General features: G+C 39.2%; 1 protein-coding gene across 2 annotated transcripts; it reads right to left on the bottom strand.

The window, feature by feature from the left end:
- Positions 1 to 170: 170 nt before the first annotated feature.
- On the bottom strand, positions 171 to 21662 carry LOC310882745 (protein-glutamine gamma-glutamyltransferase E-like). Of its 2 annotated transcripts, none has more exons than XM_083801920.1 (13): positions 20632 to 21662; positions 12580 to 12747; positions 12034 to 12276; positions 11358 to 11476; positions 10725 to 10853; positions 9138 to 9315; positions 8831 to 8966; positions 7836 to 7939; positions 6462 to 6707; positions 4616 to 4921; positions 2731 to 2888; positions 2383 to 2516; positions 171 to 549 (listed from the first exon to the last, which is right to left on the bottom strand). In XM_083801920.1, the coding sequence occupies exons 1-13, from the start codon at positions 20636 to 20638 to the stop codon at positions 402 to 404; spliced, it is 2076 nt and encodes a 691-aa protein (XP_083658046.1). In that variant the 5' UTR covers positions 20639 to 21662; the 3' UTR covers positions 171 to 401. The 2 variants fall into 2 exon arrangements, with proteins under 2 accessions (XP_083658046.1, XP_083658045.1); XM_083801919.1 differs by lacking the exon at positions 20632 to 21662 and adding an exon at positions 14580 to 14740.
- Between the last annotated feature and the right edge of the window lie 1368 nt (positions 21663 to 23030).

The raw sequence follows: 23030 nt of genomic DNA, 5'->3' as shown, positions 1-23030 counted from the left end.
ACTTTCTTGTTCCATGGTTGCAGTGAAGGGGAAACACTGCTTTGCAAGTCCACTGAATAAGGCTTTGAATATGTAAAAATGTATTTATGAATGTTTGTGTAGAAACATCTGGAGCCAGAAAGAATGATTTCCAAACAAACAGATGAAAGTCAAACAAGCAGTCTATGAATAGAAGGTAAGATGTGCTATTTAATAACATGAACACTCACATCAGTAAATGAAGAATCACCTATTCCAGAGTTTATTTAAAATTGCAATGTAAAATTTTAACGATGTAAAGTTGGTAACCCATTATCAGGAAAGCAAGGATTTTATTTTCCTCATGGTTTTCTTATACAAGATTTCTTATGACATTTTGTTCAATTTAGAGAGACACAGACCATTTATAATGCATCTTCCTATTAGTCAATCACATTTACAGTCTTAAAGGCCTTGATATTTGAAAATTTATCACAGGAGAAATTAACAAGTAGATGCTTGGAACCCATCTCGACAGGAATAAGTTTAAACTTTGTACTGGATTTCTCACCAGCTTTCAGTGGCGGTACGCTAGAAATAGGAAACAAAGGGAAAAATATCAGCAGAAAATAGGTTTATACATCATGCTTGAATTTCCTCAATAGCCAGCTCCCATTTTACATAAGCACTCCCATCAGCTCAGTGTAGGATGGTCATGAAACGACCATAGAGGACTTAGCTATTTGATAAATACCTAAATACTCAAGCCCATGCATTAAGTGCTCTCTCACAAAGCATTGCGCAGTGATCCAAATAAGCTCATTTGGGGTGAGGGTGGGAGCATACTAATATCATATGAGCTAAAACTTCAAGCAGATCAGGAGGCATAAAAGACATAATGGAATTATTAAAAAGAACAAGCTAATACCGTGATGCGTACTCACGGTGTTACAAACTCACAAATTACAGTAGATTGCAAACTCACAAATTACAGTAGATTGTGGCACCATGGAAACCTAAGTGTTTAGACACCAGGAAATTCTAAATGTAAGTTAAAATGTTTTAAACTAGTATGGTTTAAAATTCTGGGAGATCCATATTTATGATTTTACCAAACAGGCTTACCATGTGACATTATTTTGTCCTGCCTGAGGATAAAGTTGTATATGATACATAACACAGGGTTGCCAAATTCCCTCAGGAGAGATGATAAATTATGGGTAGACCGTTCCTAGTTGCTCAAGTGCAAATGGCAATGCTAAATTGCTGTGTTTGGGTTTGACAGCATGCATGTGTGTGTTTGTGTTCAGTGAAAGAGCACACTTCCATATTCCATGTACCCGGGATCTATAGTAAAAGGAAATTATTTTATTCCAGTCTTCCTATTACCCATCTCAATATCATTTAGTAGCTTCCTGACTGTGTGCCCTTCCTTTCTACTCTCCCAATGTCATTATTTTGTAAAGTTCTAAAAGCAGAAAATCAATGTACTTGTAGTTCCTGTTTTGAAAAACTTCTTTAAAAAAAAAACCAACACACAAAAACAAACAAAAAAAAACAACACCACCAAAACGTTTTTATTATATTAAAAACAACAACAAAATGCTGCAACCTTTATGATAATATTTTCCCTATTCTTTTCCTGCCTGCCTCAGGAATTTAGGTTGCGTTCAAGTTCCAGGCCTTAGACAAGTAAATTCAGGCCACAAAATGGATCACAGGAAGTTCCGCACCAACATGCGAAAGAACTTCTGCACGGTGACGGTGATGGAGCACTGGAACTGCCTGGGGAGGCTGTGGAGTTTCCTTCTCTGGAAATACTCAAGGCCCGTCTGGACGCCTACCTGGGCAACCTGCTCTAGGGAACCTGCTTTGGCAGGAGGGTTGGACACGATGACCTCTTGAGTTCCCTTCCAACCCCTAGAATTCTGTGATCTGCTTTTTACATGCGTGTCTGTGTGATGTAAATGCAAATTGTTTATAAGTCTGAACAATCAGACTAGCACCTGCAGTCCATTTTAAAAAGTGGGAAAAAATATCCTGGTTAAAAGACAGCATAGTTCGGACAGAAACACTCATAGTCTATTGCTGGTCCTATGATCAAAACAAGAAGGTTTAACCCATCTGGCCTGTAGCAGCATAGGCAGCCTCAGCAACATTCACTGCATGTGTATACATTTACATTTTGCTGAAACTGTGGGGTCCTGCTAGATAGATAGGCAAACAAATTCTATCAAATTGTGACGGTAATTATTTACCCTCCCAAACTATGGAGCCGAAGCCTAATTGAGATGGAAAGGTGGTTTAAAGCTATGTGCAAGAAGAAAATTCTGCGTCATCTCAGTGTTCAGTTCAAAGTCATCCGTGTCTATGTTCTGGTTTATGTAGTTTTGATAGCAGGAAGAAGGCACTTCTTGTACTTACTCTATCTCAAGGATTCCTCTCAGCAGGTCATTGCCTTCTACCTGCAGCACACAGTCCATCACTTCTGTATTAATAGGATTGGTAAATACCACTTCTACATCAACTTCTTTATTCACTTTTGCTTCACCAAGTACCTGCACAAGGAAAATGCTTGAAAGGTCAGACTCAGTATTCTTTTCAAATCTAAGCCTCTTCAGCCATTACAAGAGGCACTCATCCTAGTGTCTCATTACTACGGACCAAGGCAGAACTGAGCAGAACATCCCTTTCTGGGGAAGGAAGTACTTATAAAAGCTCATTTTCCCTTTTGTCCTACGCTGCAGTTAGAGTAAAGGGACAGTGATTCACCTGTATGTCGATAGCAGGATTGTCCAGGGTAATGTCTCTTTGCACTAGTACTTGAATTCCACCTTCTACATGACATAACGCTGTTATTTGAATTGTGTTGTCTGTAGTTAACTGCTGTTGATATTCAGCGTAAGATATCTTAATGGGAAAATGTTTCTCTGAAAGAAAAAAAAAATGATAAACACTTTTATAAGGGAACAGAGTGTCATACCTAGCATTAATGTTTTCCTTTTGTGCTGTGCCTGACTAGAAAGGCCTGTAGCCATCACTGCCAAAGTCAGTTCATGTGAATCTATCAGTTTGCTAGAGAAACAGAGATTTCTTCAATATTATCGCTCCTCTAGTCTCTAGTATTATCTTGCTCGGCTTCTGTTCCTCCCAGTTGCCCTGAAAAATAAGACAGAGTTTAAGGAATTTACACATGTCACTACATTTGTTATGGGATGCTCTCTGGGTAGGCCTCATCAGTCCTGGCTGCTCTGAGGTGGGTTAAATGCCGTGTTTACATTCCTTTTTTCTTTCCTCGTACTATTTTTTATTCATGTGTTTTTACAGTAGTTTCCATGCTGTAATTCAAATCAAGGAACGTTGGATTGGCAAGGCTCTCCCTTGTCTTTGAATCCAGGTAATTCCACAGTGGCCATTCATACAATAGATGTCAAGTTCAGATGAACTGTAGAGCATCCATGCTACATGCAAGCATTGTGAGCCACAAAGTGTTTTTCAGCAGTGTAGAGCAGATGAAAAACACAAGAAAAGATGACAGGTCACCAGCATGAAGTCTTACAAAAGCAAGCAACAAAATGGAGACACTGTGAATTTCCTAGATTCTGCCAGTAGCAAGATTTGTTAAGTACAAATCCTAGCAAATGGAGCATACCTCACTTGACAGAAGGGAGCGAAAATGGCCCCTGTCATCAGACTTGGTGGAAAACTCTCCCTGCTGACTATATTCAGCCCGTGATTTAACATAACAAGTGTGCCCTGGCAGGGAAAAAAAAAAAAAAAAAAAGAAAGAAAAAAAAAGGGGGGGGGGGGGCAAACTGTATTTTAGGATGCATTGAATGTTCCGGATGCATTAAATGCAGCATAGCCAGCTGGTCAAAAGAGGTGATTTTCTCACTATATTTAGCGTTGGTGTGGCCTCAGCTTGAATACTGCATGCGGTTCTAGTCTCTCCAGTACAAAAAGGATGTTAAAGTCATTGAAAATGTATGAAGGAGGGAAATGAAGCTGGTAAAAAGGCTGAAGGGCATCTCTTATGAGGATAGGCTGAGGATACTTTGGTTGTCTACTCTGGAGAGGAGAGGGCTGATAGGCAACGTCATTGCTCTCTACAACTTCCTGAAAAGGGGAAGTGGAGAGGGAGGTGCTGTTCTCTTCTCCCTTGCAGCCAATGACAGGAGGGAGAATGGCATAAAGCTGTGCCAGGGAAGGTTAGATATAAGAGAAAAATTCTGTATCATGAGGGTGGTCAGACACTGGAACAGGCTTCCTAGAGAGGTGGTATATGCCCTGTGCCTGCCAGTGTTCAAGAGGTGTTTGGACAATGACCTCAAAGATATACTTTTACTTTTGGCTAGCCCTGAGGAGGTCAGGCAGATGGACTAGATGATCTGTGAAAGTCCCCTCCAACTTAACTGTTCTAGTCTTGTCTAGTCTACTCACTGAGATTCCAATTCCTAATGAGGATGTGAAACATGTCTTTTTAATCTGTTTATAAGTGCAGTAAATTTTTGGCTGTTTCAGCCTCTTCTGTATAGAACTTTCAGATTACAGTTTGTTATGCCTTTTTCCCCCAAGTTGACCAACTTCTATTGCCTTCTTACTGATAACCTTTAGTGAGAATTGTGTGATTATTTTTTTTTTTATTTTGAAATATTACCTTCCTCAGGAGACAGAGTGACAGATATGGAGTCCTTCCAGATCTCACGAACTGGTCTTCTAGTGTACACAGTGCTCCAAGCAGTCATATTTACATGAACAGACTTAACATCAGATTGTAAATTTACAAGAACCAGAATTAGATTGAGATCTTTGCCAACTTCTAAAGGACCAGCCACTTTGAACTTCCCTGAGATATCAGGCTTTTGTTCAATTTCCTTTGGTGTCGGTGCTGTAGGATCAAATTTATCTTCAAGTCCCAGCTTCTTACGGGCTTTTTTAAAAATATCTCTTTCTTTTCTAGAGCCTGTTAGAAAGAACCATGAAAATTACCCTCAACAGTTAACACACATCTCTTCTTTTACATTACACCTAGAGACTAGTCAGCTGAACTTAGTGTCTGTTCTTAGAGAAGAACAGAGCCAGTGTTTTCCACAGCCACACTTAATTTTCTAGATCTGCAGCCAGCAATGTCACTTTTCCTGTAATAGCATCTTTTTGTAACACAAAATCCTAAGTCCAAAGTTTCTCACCCTTCCCTTTTCTATGTTTCTTAATGGTTGTAATATCTAAAAATGTAAATTCATATTTGCTGATACAGAAAAGGACCCAAATATAAGGGAATGGCTGTGGTACTGTGTTAGGTTGTTAGGTTGTTGTGTTAGGTACGGTGTGTTAGGTTGACTTTGACCAACAGCCAAACAACCATCTAACCCCTCACTCACTCCCCATTCCTGCAGGATGGAGAGAAACTAGAAGGAAGGTGAGAAGACTTACAGGCCAAGATAATGACAGTTTAAAAGGAAAAACAAAAGCTGCACATGAGTGCAGAAAAAAGAAAGAAAAAAAAAAAAGGAACTCATTCACTACTCCCCACTGGCAGGCAGACGCCCAGCAACTTCCTGGAAAGCAGGGCCTCAGCAGATATAACACTTGCTTGAGAATACAAATGCCACAACCACAAATGTCCCCCCAGTCCTCCTCTTCCTTTTCCTGAACTTCTATTGCTGAGTCGTATGGCATGGAATATCCTTTTGGTCAGTTTGGACTAGCTGTCCCAGCTCTGTCCCCTAACAATCTCTTGCCCACCCATAGTTTATTAACTGGGACGGGAGAAGGGGGAGGGAGAAATAAAGCCTTGAGACAATGCAGCACTGTTCAGCAATGCCCTAAACACTGGTGCGTTATCAATATGTAGCCATAAATACAAAGCACAGCACCATAGGGGCTGTTATGTAGAAAATTGACTCCATCCCAGCCAGACCCAATATACAGTGGAAGCTAGTTATTTGGGCTCTACTTTATCTTGCTTTTTAACCTTGGTATATATATTTCCAATAACAGTGTTCATTCTTTGCACTTGCAAATTCAGTTCATGATTATCACATTTTTTTCTGCACTGTCAAAACCAAAGATCTGACAAGTTTGCATACTGTGTGACCCTTTGAAAGAGTTGCTGTTCTTGGACCTAAATGTTGATTTAGCTTAGGTTTCTGTCACAGGCCTTTCATTCTTGCTGTCAAATAACTGGGTTGTTGGCTAATTCTCACAAAGCAGAGGCAGTGCACATTAGCATAGGCAGGCAGAACAGTGAATGCTTTACTCAAAGTTGTTTGGACTTGTCTTATTTAGGTCCCACAAAGCAGCTATGTATCAAAAAGGGTTAGGCATCATCTTTTACTCTTTCCCTTCTCTTCCCTTTTCTGTTAGAAATGAAGCAGCTGAATGAATTATGCTCCCACCTTATAGATGGCCAAAACTGCCCACCAAGAGACTCCTATCCTGAAGTTTACATAACCTTTGGAATGAAGCAACTGTAAAACTAGAGTATTAATTTTTTTTCTTACCTTCCTCATATTTATAATCACTGGTGACATCTACACGATCATCTCTACCAACTGCCTTTGTGCTGATGAACTGGCCAATTGTTGTAGACTTAGAGAATATTAATGTTTTCTTTCCAGTTGCAGGGTCATAATTCCAGTACATACAGTCTGCATTCACTTCTGCAAATACAAATGGGCAATCGTAGTCCAAATCTATGTCTCCTTCTTTGATGGCATTCCGTGAGGCAGGACCACACTGATAAATTCCTATGGCATTAAGAAAAAATAACTTGGATCTAGTCAATGGTTTCACAGTAAGCAGCTTACTAGACAGGTATTTGTCAACGACCCCTGAATTACCAGGTGCTGGTGTCCCACTCATAGAATGGCTCGGGTTGGAAGGGACCTTAAAGATCATCTACTTCCAACCCTCCTGCCATGGGCAGGGATACCACCCACTAGATCAGGTCGACCAAGGCCCCATCCAGCCTGGCCTTGAACACCCTCCAGGGATGGGGCATCCACAACTTCTCTTGGCAACCTGTTCCAGTGCCTCACTATCCTTACAGTGAAGAATTTCCTCCTAATGTCTAATCTAAATCTATCCTCTTTTAGTTTAAAACCATTTGCCCTTGTCCTATCATTATCTACCTAAGTAAAGACTCCTTCTCCATCCTTTTTATAACCCCTCTTTAAATACTGAAAGGCCACAGCGAGGTATCCCTGGAGCCTTCTCCAGGCTGAGCATCCCCAGCTCTCTAAGCCTTTCTTCACAGGAGAGGTGCTCCAGCCCTCTGATCATCTTTGTAGCACTCCTCTGGACTCGCTCTAACAGGTCCACATCTTTCTTGTGCTGGGAGCCCCAAACCTGGATGCAGTACTCCAGGTGGGGCCTCACGAGGGCAGAGTAGAGGGGGACAATCACCTCCCTTGACCTGCTGGTCACCTCTCTGTTGATGCAGTCCAGGACGCAGTTGGCCTTCTGGGCCATATCTTTCCAATTTGGAGATCAGGATGTCATGTGGGACCATGTCAAAAGCCTTACAGAGGCAGACCCTCATACCAGGCTGATCACCAACGTGTCTTGCATTTATTCTGAAGATACACTTGATCTGTGTTTCTAGTATTCATTAATCTTCAATAGCTCTGGATTTGGAAATATATTTCCTATATTGGAAATATAGGAACAGCTACAAAAAACTGCTCCTAGAAGCCTAGTTTGTTTCTTGGCAGCCACAGAAGAGCAGAGGCTTTTTTACTTAGACAGATACTGTCACACAATTTCTGAGCAGGGAAAGAAATTACTTGTACAATGGCTTTACAATTTCTTTTTCTCTCAGAAAGTGGCTGACTTCATAATTTTTTGTCATTATTCCTGGAATTAAATCTGTGTACCTCCACTTTCTTCTTGGGGAGTTGCATCCAGGATTTGCCATCCACTGTATGAGGGGCCCAAGTCACTGCGGGAAAACCAGCTTTCATTCCAGACATGGAAATTCCTACATTCATGAATGAACAAAGTAAACCACTGTTACGTGTTTCCAAATTCCTATTCACATCCATTAATCAGTCATCTTAGTTAAAGTTATCGAATATTTTAATTTCTAAAGGTTCGTATCTGAGACTGACCACTTCCACTTTGATCCTGGCTATCTTAATTAGATAGGAGCTGAAAATTGCGTTGTGAAACAGACATAAATGTTCAAGGGGAGAAAGCAAATTTGTGAAATTAGATACAATTTCCTGAGACTTTTTATTTTCCCCAAAAAGTTCTGAGTTTGTGCACATTCTTAGTTTCAGGTGTGTTTCTTACAGCACAATGCCACAGGTATTTCTGTTGTTCCTATATGTAGGATGGTTTCAAAACAAGCAGGGAAGTAATCAAGGCAAGAAGTGAGGGGGTACACCAGATCTTTGCTGAATGCAAACTTGTTTCAATTGCATTTGATGCTCAGTAGTGATAATTAAATTATTTTCACTGCAAATGACTTCATTGCAGGGAAAAAAAAAAGGTAGGGGAAGGGGGACAGGTTCTGTCAAAACTTTAGTAGTATAACAGGAGCTGCTTTTGAAGAATAGTTCCAAACTAAGTGAAGTCCCACTGTTTGATATTTCCAGTGTAATATCCCAAATTTTCAGTCGTTTGTTTCATCGTAGCTATAACCTTGTCTGCCTTGGTTTCAATTTGCTGTTTTTAGTCATGCTTAATTAAGAAAGAGTGAAAATACCAAATTTTGTAGTTCTATGATTTTTTGTTGATCCTGTGTGTGCAGTTGTTTTTTGGTCAATTTTCAAGAAGTTAATGCAGCATTTTTCATTAGAATATATGTTCTGCACCTGAAGACTATAATCACTGACAGATCCTATTAATAAATATTGTAGAACTTTACCAGACACTGTCAGCTCCTCTCTCCAAATGATTTCCAGAAGCATCGTAAAACTCATCCACACGCAGGTTTCCATCTGCATCGTGGGCAGAGCTGAAGTTTGTAATTGTACGAGTGGGAATCCCCAGACATCTAAGCACTAAAGAGCAAATAGAAACCCATAGTCAGAAAGCACTATTTCCAGCATATAGTTTCATATAACATATTAATGTCTGGATAGACGTTCATGTTGAAAGCATTATTAGTAAATTTTTATTTATTTTTTTAACAGAATCTGTGCACTATCTTATATGCATTACATGAAGCATACCTGTGGTCAATACTGCTGCAAAAACCCAACATTGTCCATATCTAACAGGCCTGAATCCTGATTTCTTCCAGTTTTGCAGGATTTCACCACTTCCAGTCCAGCTGCTTGGACTTTTCCCACCTTCATAATTTCCACTCCAGTTTCCTAGTACCACTCCTTGGTCATCATTGGCGTTGACCTGTAAAAATATTCACTGAATTTATAAGACAAATTAAGAGTTTATAACAGATTAAGTGGCAGTGGGGAAGGAGAAAAGCACTGAATGACATTTTAGTGGACAAAAGTCATTGCTTCTTGAAGTTGGCCTTCAGGAAGAAGTCTCATCTTTTCAGGGAAATGAAATATGTGTCCTCATAAATAATGAGGAGCATTTATCTACTGTGTCTTCCACCCAAGTGTAGTAGTACCCAGCAAGAAGAGAAACTGAAGTCTGTAGTGAATCTTTCTGTCATAAGGTGGCAACTTTTCCGCTGTACTTTTCCACTGAATGGCATCATCAATACATATATGCAGCTAAGCTGTCAGAATGTGTCTGGATAATAACAGAGTGAACTCTTAGCAAATTCGTAGACAATGTTACATTAGGAGAAGAGTCAGACACAACAAATGCAGAGTCACCTTGAGAATCTTGGATACTGAATCAACAGAAATATCATGAAATCCAGGAAAAAAAGGTGTAGATTTCAGAACTCAGGGCAGAATAACACCATGCATTGGTACAGGCTGGGAACGGTTTGCTGAGTGGCAGCTCGGCTGAAAGGAACATGGGAGTTACAGCAAATGCCAGAGATTATCAGAATATTGAGGAAAATTGTTATCCCCCTTTTATCACTAGTGAGACTGTGGCAGGAGCGCTGTCTCTAGTTTCAGGGTCTTCAGTTCAGGGGAACGTTGAGGCATTGAACAGGGACCAAGAGACAGGACTACCATGATTGTCAGGGGCCCTAGAGCACACAGCTTATAAAATGTTGAGAGTGCTAGGCTAATTCTGTCTAGTAAAGGTGAGGGTAAGGGAGAATGAAATAGCAGCTTACAACTACTTGAACATACAAAGTTTTGAGTCCAACTTTTCTCTGTACTGGCATATTATATAACAAGAGGCAACAGCATTAAGTTGTAGCTTGGGAAAACCATATTGGACATAAGAGAAAAATTAATCACTAAGAGGCTAGGGCAGCTCTGGACTGGTCACCTAGAGAGGCCATGAAATTTTCCATCCTTGGAGATTTTCAAGACAACCTGACAAATCCATGGCTTACCTGATCTAGTGCCACCACGTCCCACTTCAAATGGAGAAATTGGACTAAAGACCTCCAAAGCACTAGCCCCTCAGCATACCAGCCCACAACTTAACTTTCAGTTTGACTACTGGATATCAAAGTTTGTAATATCAAACATACCACAGATGACATAAATCTAGAAGGCCTAGATCAGACAGCCATGTAGGGATTTCTCTGACCCATATTTGTGGTTTCTGGTGTATACAAACAGTGGCCTAAAATTTTCTGAGAAGTCTCTTCGTACTTACTTTAACTAACTATTTAAAAGAATATTTAGTAGTTTGGACTTTTTGAACATGTTGCTTACCATTGCGCTGAGAACTCGGCCCAGATATTTGGGATCATTTCGGTGAGATACATCTGTGGCAGGATCCTGACGGTAGTTTAAGCTTCGATCCAGCATGGAAAGGCAAATATTGAGAATATCTCCTTGAAACTATGTTATAGAAATAAGTTAGTGTATTGGAACCACAGATTATGCTACTGTGCTAAAAATCAGGATAAGTACAGCTACATAAGCATTTAATGTTTATTTAATCACTAAAATAAATCTTGCAGCTCAGCCAGGAATTTCACATAAAAATACAGCCTCAAAAAACCATAAATATTAAAATTCAAAGAGCTCTTCAGAAGTCAGAATCTGTGGACTGAAGGCCAAGCCTGTGCCATACAGTGTTGCTACACAATACTACCCAGCAGACACTAGGATTTCTGCTGGCTGCATCTCTGAGTCCTAGATCATATCACTGATTGGTCAATTACAAATTTTCTTATTAATCAGCATAACAGGGCTTTACAGGAGTTCTAATTGCAATACTAGACTCCTGCTTTTCAGAGGTGTGTGACTGTGATAAACTGGAAAAAGCAAACAAGCTGGTCACCCACCTTATGTGAAAACCAGAGCACAAAACACTGTCTGGTGTTTCAGTGCTGTGTTTACCTGGCCAAAGTTCCATCCAAAGCTGTTGATATGATGTGTATTGCCAGCAAAAATGATGCCAAACTCCTCTAGCACATATTCCTCACACTCAGCCTTGTTAGACATGAACACATCATCACCTGAAAAGCCAAAACAGAAGCATGTACCACCACAGCAGGCAAAATAAACCAAAAACCTCCAGAGTTTTGGTCTTCATCAGCACGAACACTTGTAGATATTTACCCTTTACTATTCTTCCTGTTATATCCGTATGATGAAATGCAGGACTTCCTGTACTTAGAGGAAAGGGGTTGGAAGTTGTGTGTTTGAGTGAAGACAGAGTATGACCATGTCAAATGTGGAAGAAGGCAGAGGGTAGATACGTCTCTTTTCCTGGTTCTAGAGAGACTGGATGCACTCTTCTAAACTTGTGCAGAAACACAGAAGCACTGGCAAAAGCAGCACTTAATCTGAATCTTTTAGGGCAAGGAGCCCTCCAGTAAGTACATGATACAGAGCTGATCTGATGTACCAGAAGGTCCTAAGAAACTATTATATGCTTTTCTCTTCTCAGTACTAGATTATGTGGTGAATGTTCAGCCCCTGTATTAAATCATAGATCAAACAGAGAAGCTGCAAATATTAATCAAACTACAAGTGAGTTAGTTCTTTCAGGGGAATGCCAACATATTCATACCTGAAGACCAAGGATTAAAGAGCAAAACAAAAGTGCCAAGGGTTGCTGGAGATGAGCTGCCACTTGAAGTACTTTGAACACTCAGCTTGTAACGTCCGATGACAGCATTAGCTGGGCTGGAAATGGTGATGCTTGCAGAGTTGGAACTGGTGGACTGCAGAACTGCACTCCAATTCTCCTTACTCGCTGTGCTGGAAATACCAAATGTGGCCTGGGTCTTAGCCTGCTTTGAGGGTTTTGGACCTTTTAAGGAAAATAAACAATCAAAAAAATTTTTTTCCAGCTTGCTGAAATTTAGTTGTCAAGAATTCAGCAGAGATGTAAGCCTCCCCTCAGATGAATGTGCCACATGTTTGAAACTGAAGAGCGCTATCACTGCTAGCTGGGGAGGGAGTAATACAACAAAGAACTCAAACATTTCCATGCCTATGTAAAGCAGCATGGTGGTTCTGAGGTATTATCTTGCTACCATATAGCACATACCAGGCCAGAAGAATGTGGCCTACGAGGCATTACAATTTCTGTGAAAGAAGTTGGGAGCCATACCTGTTTCTACGATGAATGTTAAGTTTTGCTCAGGCTGTTCAATTCCATTGAAGGTGACAACAAAGGCTTGACCTCTCCTCACAATCAACTCTTTGCTCGAAAATTTATTTGTGTGGTGATCTCTTGTATTTTCTTTCAGGTGCCAATTGGTACTCGGCTGCGTTGCAGCTATGAAAAAGTGACAAGAGCAAGAAAATTTTACAGTACATCCAAGATTTTAAAATGAGGAAGAAGCGCATAAACACTCTCACAAATTGCATGTTACTTTCTATAGCTAGCTAGTAGCCATGTGAGGTTTGCACCACAAATACAAGTAATTAAATTATGAGCGTATTATTTATTTATTTTGGAAATTCTCCACCTTGCAGAGATTGTTAGAGACTATCTGCAAAATTCAGTAAAAAAGGCAAAGTATATCCAGTAGTAAAGAAAAATCAGAAAGGAATCTGAGAGGGGAGAACCATGAGAGAATGGAATACTTGTGAGTTACTTGAATAAGGAATCCAACTGAACTCTGCTAATTCTTTCAAGGTTTCATTCATTCCATGACTTGATGTTATACTAACAAAGTCACAGATTTGCTGTCTCTGAAAAAGCAACAAAGAAACCTAAATGACCTGAGAAAGATTTCTGCATTTTAAATTGTGATAAGTAATCTCCAGACACATTTATGTTACATGTACCTCTGACAAAACTACCAGCCACTATCTCTTGGAAGCACTTACCAAAAATATGTTGATGGACACTGGGCTATCATTTGGCAGTGGGAGAAATGACAGAATTGGAGAGAGAACACTACTGAAGTCATGTATGTGAAATAAGCTGCAGAAAGCTCCTGTGTGTGAGCTATGGCTTCATCAGAGGCCAAAGAACAGGTATTTGAGGTTGGTTTGGCTCTGACATCACCAGTCTATGGAGGGTTAACTAGTAGAAGACAGCTCGATGGTGGAAATGAAGTGCGGAAGTACAGAAGAAAAAGATGGCACTGTGTGTTTTCTTTAATTTTTTTTATTAGTCTCTATCCAACTCTTCCTCCATTCCACTCACCCCCAAAAAGAGGGATAACAGTTAAGAGTAACAGTGCAGTTCTTAACAGTGGAACAGAAGTACCCTGTGCTGTTACTGAGTAAAAAATTACTATGTCAAACAGATTCATCCACAGAAAGGTGTTTTTTTTTTTCTTTTCTTTTTTTTTCAGCGTGATCTTAGGCTTATGAGTCAAGCCTTGAAATAACTATAGCAAACAACTTAGCAATGTAGTCACAGTTTAAATGGGGAGAACATGTTTCATAGTATCTAGGCAAGCAGCATGTACTTTGATTTTTTCAGGAACACACCTATGTTAAAAAAAAAATTAAAATCAGAAACTTAGCAATGAAGCACATCTGTTGTACAGCAAGCCCAGGGGTAGGGGAGACTTGTCTTTAGAAAGGCTAAGGCTATTATAAATGGGACCATTTATAATAATTACTGGATTGGGCAAACTGCTTATGTGTAAATACTAGCAAGTAAAAAACAAAACAAACAAACAAAAAAAACCAGACAAATGAAATCCTTAAATTTTTGTATCCTCTCAGCCTTAACTTCAGGTATCAACCTCTTCTTCTCATTGTACCCTCCGTCAGGCTTTTCAATGATAACTTCTCCAAGATCTGTGTTGCCTCCTATGTCAGATTTGTCAGTCTTCATTTGCGCTCATCTGACAACTTCAAATAGCTGCAGACTTTCCTTTCCTTACTATTTGCAAAGTACAACATGTCTATATTGGATAATATCTGTTCTCCCAAATTTTGTTCTCATAAGCTTGTTTTTCCCATATGAACATTTAGTGGAAAAACAAACAAACAAACAAACAAAAGCACACACACACCCCTTTTTTTTTTCTTGGATCAAAAATCCTTAGAATAGTGATCTTTCAGTGACCATTACAGAGCTGAATATGAGGTATCAATGTAAGAAAATGACAGAGCACCACAGAAGGGGCTTGCCCTCTTGCTCACCTTGGCCCATATCTGATCAATTTGTCCTGTAAGAGCAGCTTTTGGAGGTTTCCTCTGAATGGCTGCCTCTACTTCTGTTGACTCAAGGAATGTCTGATGCTTTTCACTTCTTTAAAACTCTAGTTGTAAAGTTGCCAGTTTGCTACATTTCCTGGGGGGCGGGGGAATGGGGGGGGGGGGGAGGAGCTTCAATAGCCTCCTTTGCTCCCCAGCAAAGGGAGCAATCTGACCAATGGAGCATGAGGATTTTTTTTGCATTTTTTTTCCCCTCTCAGTCCCCACATCCTGATTTCTCTTTCTTGCAACCTACTATATGAAGTTTGAAGAATATTTATGCTTAAAATTCAGTCACCTGTTAAAAGATTCTTATTGTATTTGAATTTGTAAGAATTTCAGTATTTAGTTGTTTTTTCTTTCTGTGATAACAAAATTATAGTAATAGCATAACTTCTTCTTGCACCACATTGTTTTCAATTTTGCAATTTTTCATAAGCAATAGTTACAGTGACATTCTTTTAACATTAATATATTGAATCCATCGTTTTCCTGGGGCTGCTTCCTTGAATGCTTCTGACTCCACCACAGGTCTAAATGAGGATCAGAATAATTTATGCCCTTGCACAGAAAGCCTGTTTCCAGGTCTTCTGAGGAGTTTACTATTGTTGACATGTCATCGTCTCTTGCTGGGGCTAATCAGAGTGCATACTGCGTAAATAGTTTAATTTAGTTTCTTTCCCCGAATAGAAAAACAATGAATGTACCTCATACTGTAATTATATTATTTTTTCTCTGCAGTGTAGTAGTTGCAAAACAATGAACAAGCTATTGTCTGTCCAAATCTAATCATGCGAAAGTTAAAGAACCAATTTTTCATTTATCACATAATTACTGTTTAACAACATTAAGTAGACAAACACTCAATGTCATATTTGCATGACACACTACAGAGATGATAAGTAAATACATTTGTGATTTGTGATAAAATAGCTATCATTGTTTCCAGCTGCTGTACTATTATTTTTTGATGGCAACATGCAGTTTTGCACAAATATCTTTCACTTCATTTCAAGGAGAAAGATTTTTACACATGCTTTGCAGGTAGTTCCATTTTCTGGTAAAAAAGAAAAATGCTAATTCTGATACTTCTTTGAAACCATGTGTAAAATTTGATGTATTCAATGCACAGTCATAAGCATACCTCTAACTGAGACCCAGTATGCTGGGCTGGCCACTGCTGTACATATTCCCAACTGCAGAGTTTTAATTGGCTGGACATAGTATTCAACAGCCCAAATATTTCTGTTCTCAGGTTTGGATGATTTCTGAAAAGTCTAGAAATGAAAGTTGCTGTATCCATTTCACATACAACTATTTTATTCATATTTCCTAAAAAAAGGTTTTATTAGAACAAAGAGTTTTTACCTGGGTGTAATTCAGACTGCTGCTGTGAATCTCTGTTTATTAATAATATTTAATTTCAGGGAGGGCCATAGTTTTATCACATGCAATATCCAACTGTGATTTTTAAAAGATACAACTTTAATTCCTAAATTTTATTTTTTTTTTTAGAATCTGATTTTAAAATGTTAAGTCCAAACTATGAAGGTTTCAGATGTTAAGCTATATTCTCCTTCCCATACTCTACATTCTCTTCAATGACACACTAGCGATTTTTAGAATACATTCTTGGTAGAGTTTGAGCCTATCATTGGAGACATAGCAACCCTCTTCTCTTTAATAGAAAGATTAGTTACAATGATTGAAAGAAAAAAAAAGGTCATTGATTATTCCCGAGATAGCTGTCAATTCATATATGGTCACGTTTCTCTCTCTCTCCCTCTTTTTTTTTTTTTTTTTTTTTTTTTTGATAGCAATGGTGAGCTGGGTATTGTCCCATAGGTCATTGGCATAATTGTTTTTGGTACCTGATGGTACGATAGTATAGTTATAAACAGTACATTAGGGAAAAGAGGTAGAAGGCTCAGGGGCGACCTTATCGCACTCCGCAGGTACCTTAAAGGAGGCTGTAGCGAGGTGGGGGTTGGTCTATTCTCCCACATGCCTGGTGACAGGACGAGGGGGAATGGGCTAAAGTTACGCCAGGGGAGGTTTAGGTTGGGTATTAGGAAGAACTTCTTTACTGAAAGGGTTGTTAGGCATTGGAATAGGCTGCCCAGGGAAGTGGTTGAGTCACCATCCCTGGAGGTCTTTAAAAGATGTTTAGATGTAGAGCTTAGTGATGTGGTTTAGTGGAGGACTTGTTAGTGTTAGGTCAGAGGTTGGACTCAGTGATCTTGGAGGTCCCTTCCAACCTAGATGATTCTGTGATTCTGTGAATATTGTGGAAGACAGTATGACAAGGAAAACAAGTTGTTTCTGTTGCAGCATCTTCCTGTGTTTTATTCCCAACTCTGGCTAAGTTGCCTTGCTGGCCTCTCCTTTGCTTTGTTTGTAAAACTGATGAATGGTACATACCAGACCTGTGCATTAAAGATGATGGGCAAAGGTTGAGAATGAGAGTTGAATTATGGAAAAACATTAGCCCTAGTCAGAACAGTAGTCAAGCAGAATGCATCTGACCCACCTTACACCTTCCTGTAAGCCAAGTGATATTTGCAGAGCTTACATTGCGTCTGTAAATGTAAAGAATACACAGGTAGGCACTTGATATGCTTGGTGGTCAGCTAGAAAAGATTATTATGGAGCTCACAAAATGCAAGTTCTAAGCCATATTAGTATTTTGTTTCATGTACACAGAATGAGCTGTATCAGAATCATCTTTTGCAGACTGGTTCAGTTGCATAACTCATGACAACCTTTTCTAGTAATACACAGATTTCTTCCCTCACTCCAGTAACCACGTTAAAGAAATGAGTATACAGGAGGAAGAGTTCAGCACTGAACAGCGAAGGACATGATTTGTAGTAGAGTAATTACCCTCGTTATTCCTTTTGACCCTTCTTTCAATTAGCTTTCTCTTCCCCACCAACTCTGTATTAATCCACAGCGATACTTGATTTCTATCAAATGTCGCCTATAAATAATTGTGTCTTTCTTTGAGGATGGGAAATCAGTCTTTTTCTGCCCCTTTATTCTTTCTGAGAATAGCTCTTCCATGCATATCCCTAAAACACAATGTAACAACCATCTGGCCATGACTCACCAGAGACCATCACAATTCCCTGGGAAGTCTGAACGATTCTGTCTCCCCTCTCATTCCTTTGTTGGATAATTCAGCAAGGAATTTCATCACCAAAATCACTCCTGCTATCCTAGATGCTGGAAGTCAAGTGGTTTTCTGCAGCTGTTACTATATTTGTCAACCACACTAGGGCAGGAGTTGGGACCCTGGAATAGTGGTATGGACTGACTTATGTCAATACTCTTCAGGACTAGAACCCTCTGATGTAGATGGGTCAAGTCCACATGGAAAAGCACTTGGCTGAGATCTCCTCTAGGCCCTACATATTGTCCGTTACATAGTTCTTATTTTTTCTCTTCCTCTTCCATTCAACATGCCCTAACTAGCAGGGCACAGCCTGCTAGGAAATTCCTAGAGGATTATTCCTGAAGTTCACAATAGCCCAACTTTGCAGGCAGACAAACTTGGAACAGTCAGCACTCATACTGTCTGTGTGAGGGCAAACTCCCCTCTTAGCTGGGCTCAGATTTTCCCTTAGGATCTTGGCAGGAATATTATGGCTCATTCCAGACAGGAAACTGACAGTGATATATTACTGACATATACTACTGTGTGAACTTCATAAAGTACCAAGGGACCAGCACCCAGGAATGAATCAAACTGATGGCGCACGCACTGGGCTGAACCTATGCCAGGCTTCCCAGCCAACTCCCACATAGTCACACATGACCTGTTATTTATAACCTATTATATTTAAAGGTATTTCCCTACCTCTCCCACTTACGCACACATCCCTTCCACTGGAATGGAGTAAAGACGTTATTTGGAAGTTGTAACTTCCAGTTACAGCTGCCCACTCATCAGCAAAGAATACCTCTTTGCAAGCTCCATTCACTACGTGGCTCTGCTCATTTATTCTAAGAACATGAATCCAGCATATTGTCCCATTCTGTGGACAAGCACTCTTAATTCTACCTTACAAACAAGATGCTTGCAGGTGTGATTCATGCCTCGGTGGTAATGACTCAGAGGTGACACGCAGAAGCTGAGATAACTATTTTGAGTGAGACTATGAAACAAATTGCTGACTCCTTAGTAGAAGTAATGTGCTGCAGATTGTCAAAATCTTTTTTTTTTTTTTTTTTAAGTTATCAAATTTATATGATCTTTTAGGTGTTTTCCCTTTTCTTTAGGCACCTCCTTCATTTCTCTTTCTGGATCCTGTTAAACTAAGTCCATTAGAGATTGGCACACAGATGCAAAAAACTTCCTGGAAAAAAAAAGACTATATTTGCAGGATGTGTGTGTCTGGAGCATGTGCATGTGTGAAAACAGTTCTGTGTGCGCAGACACACTCACAGCTTTTTACACTACAGTTCTGCATGGCGCTGTGAGAAGGATCCCCTGGGTACTTTTGACATGAACTTGGGCGTGCAATATGACCTGGGTATTTCACAAGCAAGAGTTGACCATGATCAGCAAATGCCAGTTTGTTCGTTAAATGCTGCTATTGCTTCTTGCATTTAGTATGATGAGAAAATTGTGGTTAGGAAGAACAGACTGTCGTATGACACCTTAAAAGGAAGTTTTTAAGGATTGCCTTGCTAAAATGGCTTGGCTAAGTTATTAGCACATTGTTACTTAAAAGGAAATGTTGCAATGCAGAAACAATTGGTTTGTGGTTATTTCACCATTACTGGTGTTGAAGGTTTTTGCTATCTACTTTACAGCACTTTTTTTTTTGTTAAAAAGAAGGATTTTTCTACTCATTCCAATGTCTTTCAGACTGACTCATATTGTGTTTTGCCATTTATTTAAGTTCCACTCAGTGGAGGAGATTTATGAGTGAAACAAGAGCCTTATGCTCATTGCATGCACCTGATTCCCTCCCAGACCATGTTAGGCGCTTAAAAAGTGAACATTTAGATAGTATTACACTTAGCATTACACTTAATGACTGAGACAGTCATTAAGTAAGCACAGTCAGGCCAGGCAAAGAGCAGACGCTGTTGAGGGATGCTAGCACAAGTAATTCAGGTCAATAGCATAAATTATTTGAAATACTTGTAAATAGATGAATACTTGTGTCCTAAGAGTTTATGCAATCAGTTCTCCTAAAACTTTTTGACAATGGGGTAGCTGTGCCTCTTTTAACCTCCATGAGGGGGAAACAATACCCCTCGTTTCTGCACTTTATCCTCTGTTCTGTGGATGGTTGCTTTTTCATTAATTTCCTGAACTTTTCAAGCCTGCGTCACATAAAGCTAGCATAGCATGAACTCCATGCCTAGAAGAGGTAAAGTGGTATCTGCACTCAGGCCTCACTATACGTTTTTACAGAGGTCCCAACAAGTTGGGTCTAAGCAAGTACAAGGCCAGCCTTGCTAAAGTGTATTGATTCAATATCTTTCCTCCTGAGGATATCTGTACTGATTTGTCTGTATTTTAAAGTCCTTTTGCTTTTCATACATTGCATTCTGCTGACTCTGAATCTCCATGAAGGAATCTAGTCTATAGTCTGTTCTCAGCACAGATGTGACCATTAACACAAGATTCATTCCTACCTGAACTCTCTGATTCATTACGTTTCACAATAAAAGATGGTTTGCAGTTTGCCAGTACTTCTTCTGCTCTATCTGCAGTTTTATAATATTTAGCTCCAGTATGGTAGTGGATGGATTATCTTCTTTTCCTCGCTTGTGTCTTTTGGAAAATTCAGGAAAGAAAATGCTGAAATAACCCATTCAAAACCTCTGCATGTAGTGTACTCCAACAATTCAGAACCCTTTACAAACATTAACTCCATAGAAAAAAAATAACGTATGGTAAATTATTCACTTGCCCATTCCTTATCCATGAAGAGATTTATTTAAATTTAATTTTTATTTTATTTTATTTTTTTTTACTTACCATCCATGCTTCCTTGCTCCTCTGTGTCTTGGACTTTGTATTTCTGAGAGCAACTGTAGGGTTATATGATAAGACTTCAACCTCTGGTTGTGTGGCAGCATTTATAGAGAAAACTTTAGGCCTCTCCTTCTGTTCAAACCAATTATAATTCACATTAGGTGGGTGAGGCAGGTAAGTCATACCAGTGGGCATGTAAACTTCCTAGTGACCATATATTAGCTCATGGGTTTTAACACACCGCACTTATGCAATTCAGGCTACATATCCAGAGGGTTGACTGAGATGCTCAGAAAAGTAGAACATTTAATTGCATACTTGGAATCCGGAGTTTCACATACACTGATGCATCACTTGGGAAGAGGACAGGGTATTTTTTGAGTCAGTATGAATGAATATATTTTCCTAGCATGATCCACAGGTGATTATTAATGAAATAAAAGTATGTATTCATAATAAAATTCATATGGTTTCCTCCCTATGAGTATACTCATAAGCCTTATAAAAAAAAAAAACCAACCACAAAAAAACTTTTCATTTACCTCATCAGTCCTCTTTTTGGGATCACCAAAGTAATGCTTTTGTGTCGGTCCCTCCTTAGAGTCTCTGTGAATTAATACGAATAGCATTAATGCTGTAAATGCAATGTAAGCTGCTATTAACTTGACAAACTACTGAATGCTGAATAGCTCTGAGGAGTAGATCTCAAATAGTAATTCTCCCTGCACAAAGGGAAACTTCATCCTCATAAAATTAAAGAAAACACTAATTTTGTAGCAGGTACAAATTAAGACTATAATTTGTACTTCTGTAGCGGTTACTCATCTAGTTTCTGACTATAAAGGCACAACATTATAAGTTAAAATACTTTGATCTGCGTGTACAGGGCATTTTATAGATACAAGGAAAAAAATGATTTGTTGGTAATGGATCTCTGTATCTTTTCATATTGGAGCTTCCATTTCTTTACATTTACACAGATTTGAATAAGGTATTTTGTCTCATTTTATTATCACTTTATCTCACTTATCTACAATGAGGAGCAGAACCTGAAGTTATCTCAGGAATGTTAGTGCTTATCTTGAAGAACTTGAAGAGTGGAGGTTTCATAAGATCAGAAATGGACAGGCATAATACCTGCATATAATAAAATGAGGTAAGAGCCATGAGAAAGAGCTTATAAATTAGATTACATCAACTAAATTGATGTCATTTCCTGGAAAATGCTGGAATAGATAAAATTGTTAGCATCTAGAAGATGATTAACAGCTAGCATGAACTTGCCAAGGAGTCAGCTAAGCTCATCTATTTTTTTTCCTAGACAGATCAATAAACCGGAGGACAAATGAGATCATCCATATTGACTTCTATTTGCAACAAGAGCCGACATAGCATTTTCATACTTTGGAAACAGTATTTACACAAAAATTCTGTTAGGTAATGGCATGATTTGTTGAAATAAAATAAATAGTGTGTTGTTTCAAAGATTCACTGTCAAAGTGGAAGGACGTAGTGACCAAATTTCCATGAAAAGCTGCCTTGGAACCTTCATGTCTATTAAATATGCTCTTTCTGTTGGGGATCAAGTTGGATCAGTCTAAAACAGAGGCAAGTGGGAATACATGATGACAATTTTTCAAAAATGTGAGAAGTGGTTATAGAAAGTGGAGGCCAGTCAAGGAGTCATGGGCTTAAAAAGCTTTAGTCTGTGACTAAAAATATTAAGGTTAAGTATCAAATAAAATGTTGGCAATGCAGATAGGTATTCAGCTTGACACTATAGGTAGGTTGTGAAAATATTCATAATTTTTTTTCCATGGATATTAAGAATGGACTGAATGCACATTTGTCAAGGATAATACATACATCTGTAGTCAATCTTACCTTCTGGAATTTATTTTGATGTCAAAGCTGTCACAGTGACTTTTTTGCCCCTGTTGTGTACTCCTGGTACTAGAAGTTGAACTGTATGACGTAGAGAGGGACTTAGCTGGGAAACTAAGTAGGCTGCATCCAATATTGATTCTGTCTTGTTTGCCTTGCTGTTGCTTCATTGCTTTGACTTACTTACCCATAGTGAATAAACTTCCCATTGTGTCCTATGGTGAAGAGTTTCTAAATTCCTGACTTCCTAATACACAAGCCTGTAGTTTTTTTGAATGTCACATTCATCTCAAATGCTCATTTCGAGAAAGGAATGTAATGTTTTGCACAGAAACAGAGGAATGTTAGCACAGTATTTGCCCAATATTGCATCAGTTGAGATTCTTGTTTCTGTCAATACAGGTCAGTTCCCAAGAACTGTCAGGAAGCCCCCCAGCAGTCTTTATTGCTTACTTCACGAAGGTTACATTTGTCCTACCTTCAGACACTTCGGCACTTGCTCCCCAAAAGAAGGCATT

This window comes from Anser anser (assembly GCF_964211835.1).
Source record: "Anser anser genome assembly, chromosome: 16".
Lineage (NCBI taxonomy): Eukaryota > Metazoa > Chordata > Aves > Anseriformes > Anatidae > Anser > Anser anser.
This window is presented reverse-complemented; position numbering and strand designations above follow the sequence as displayed.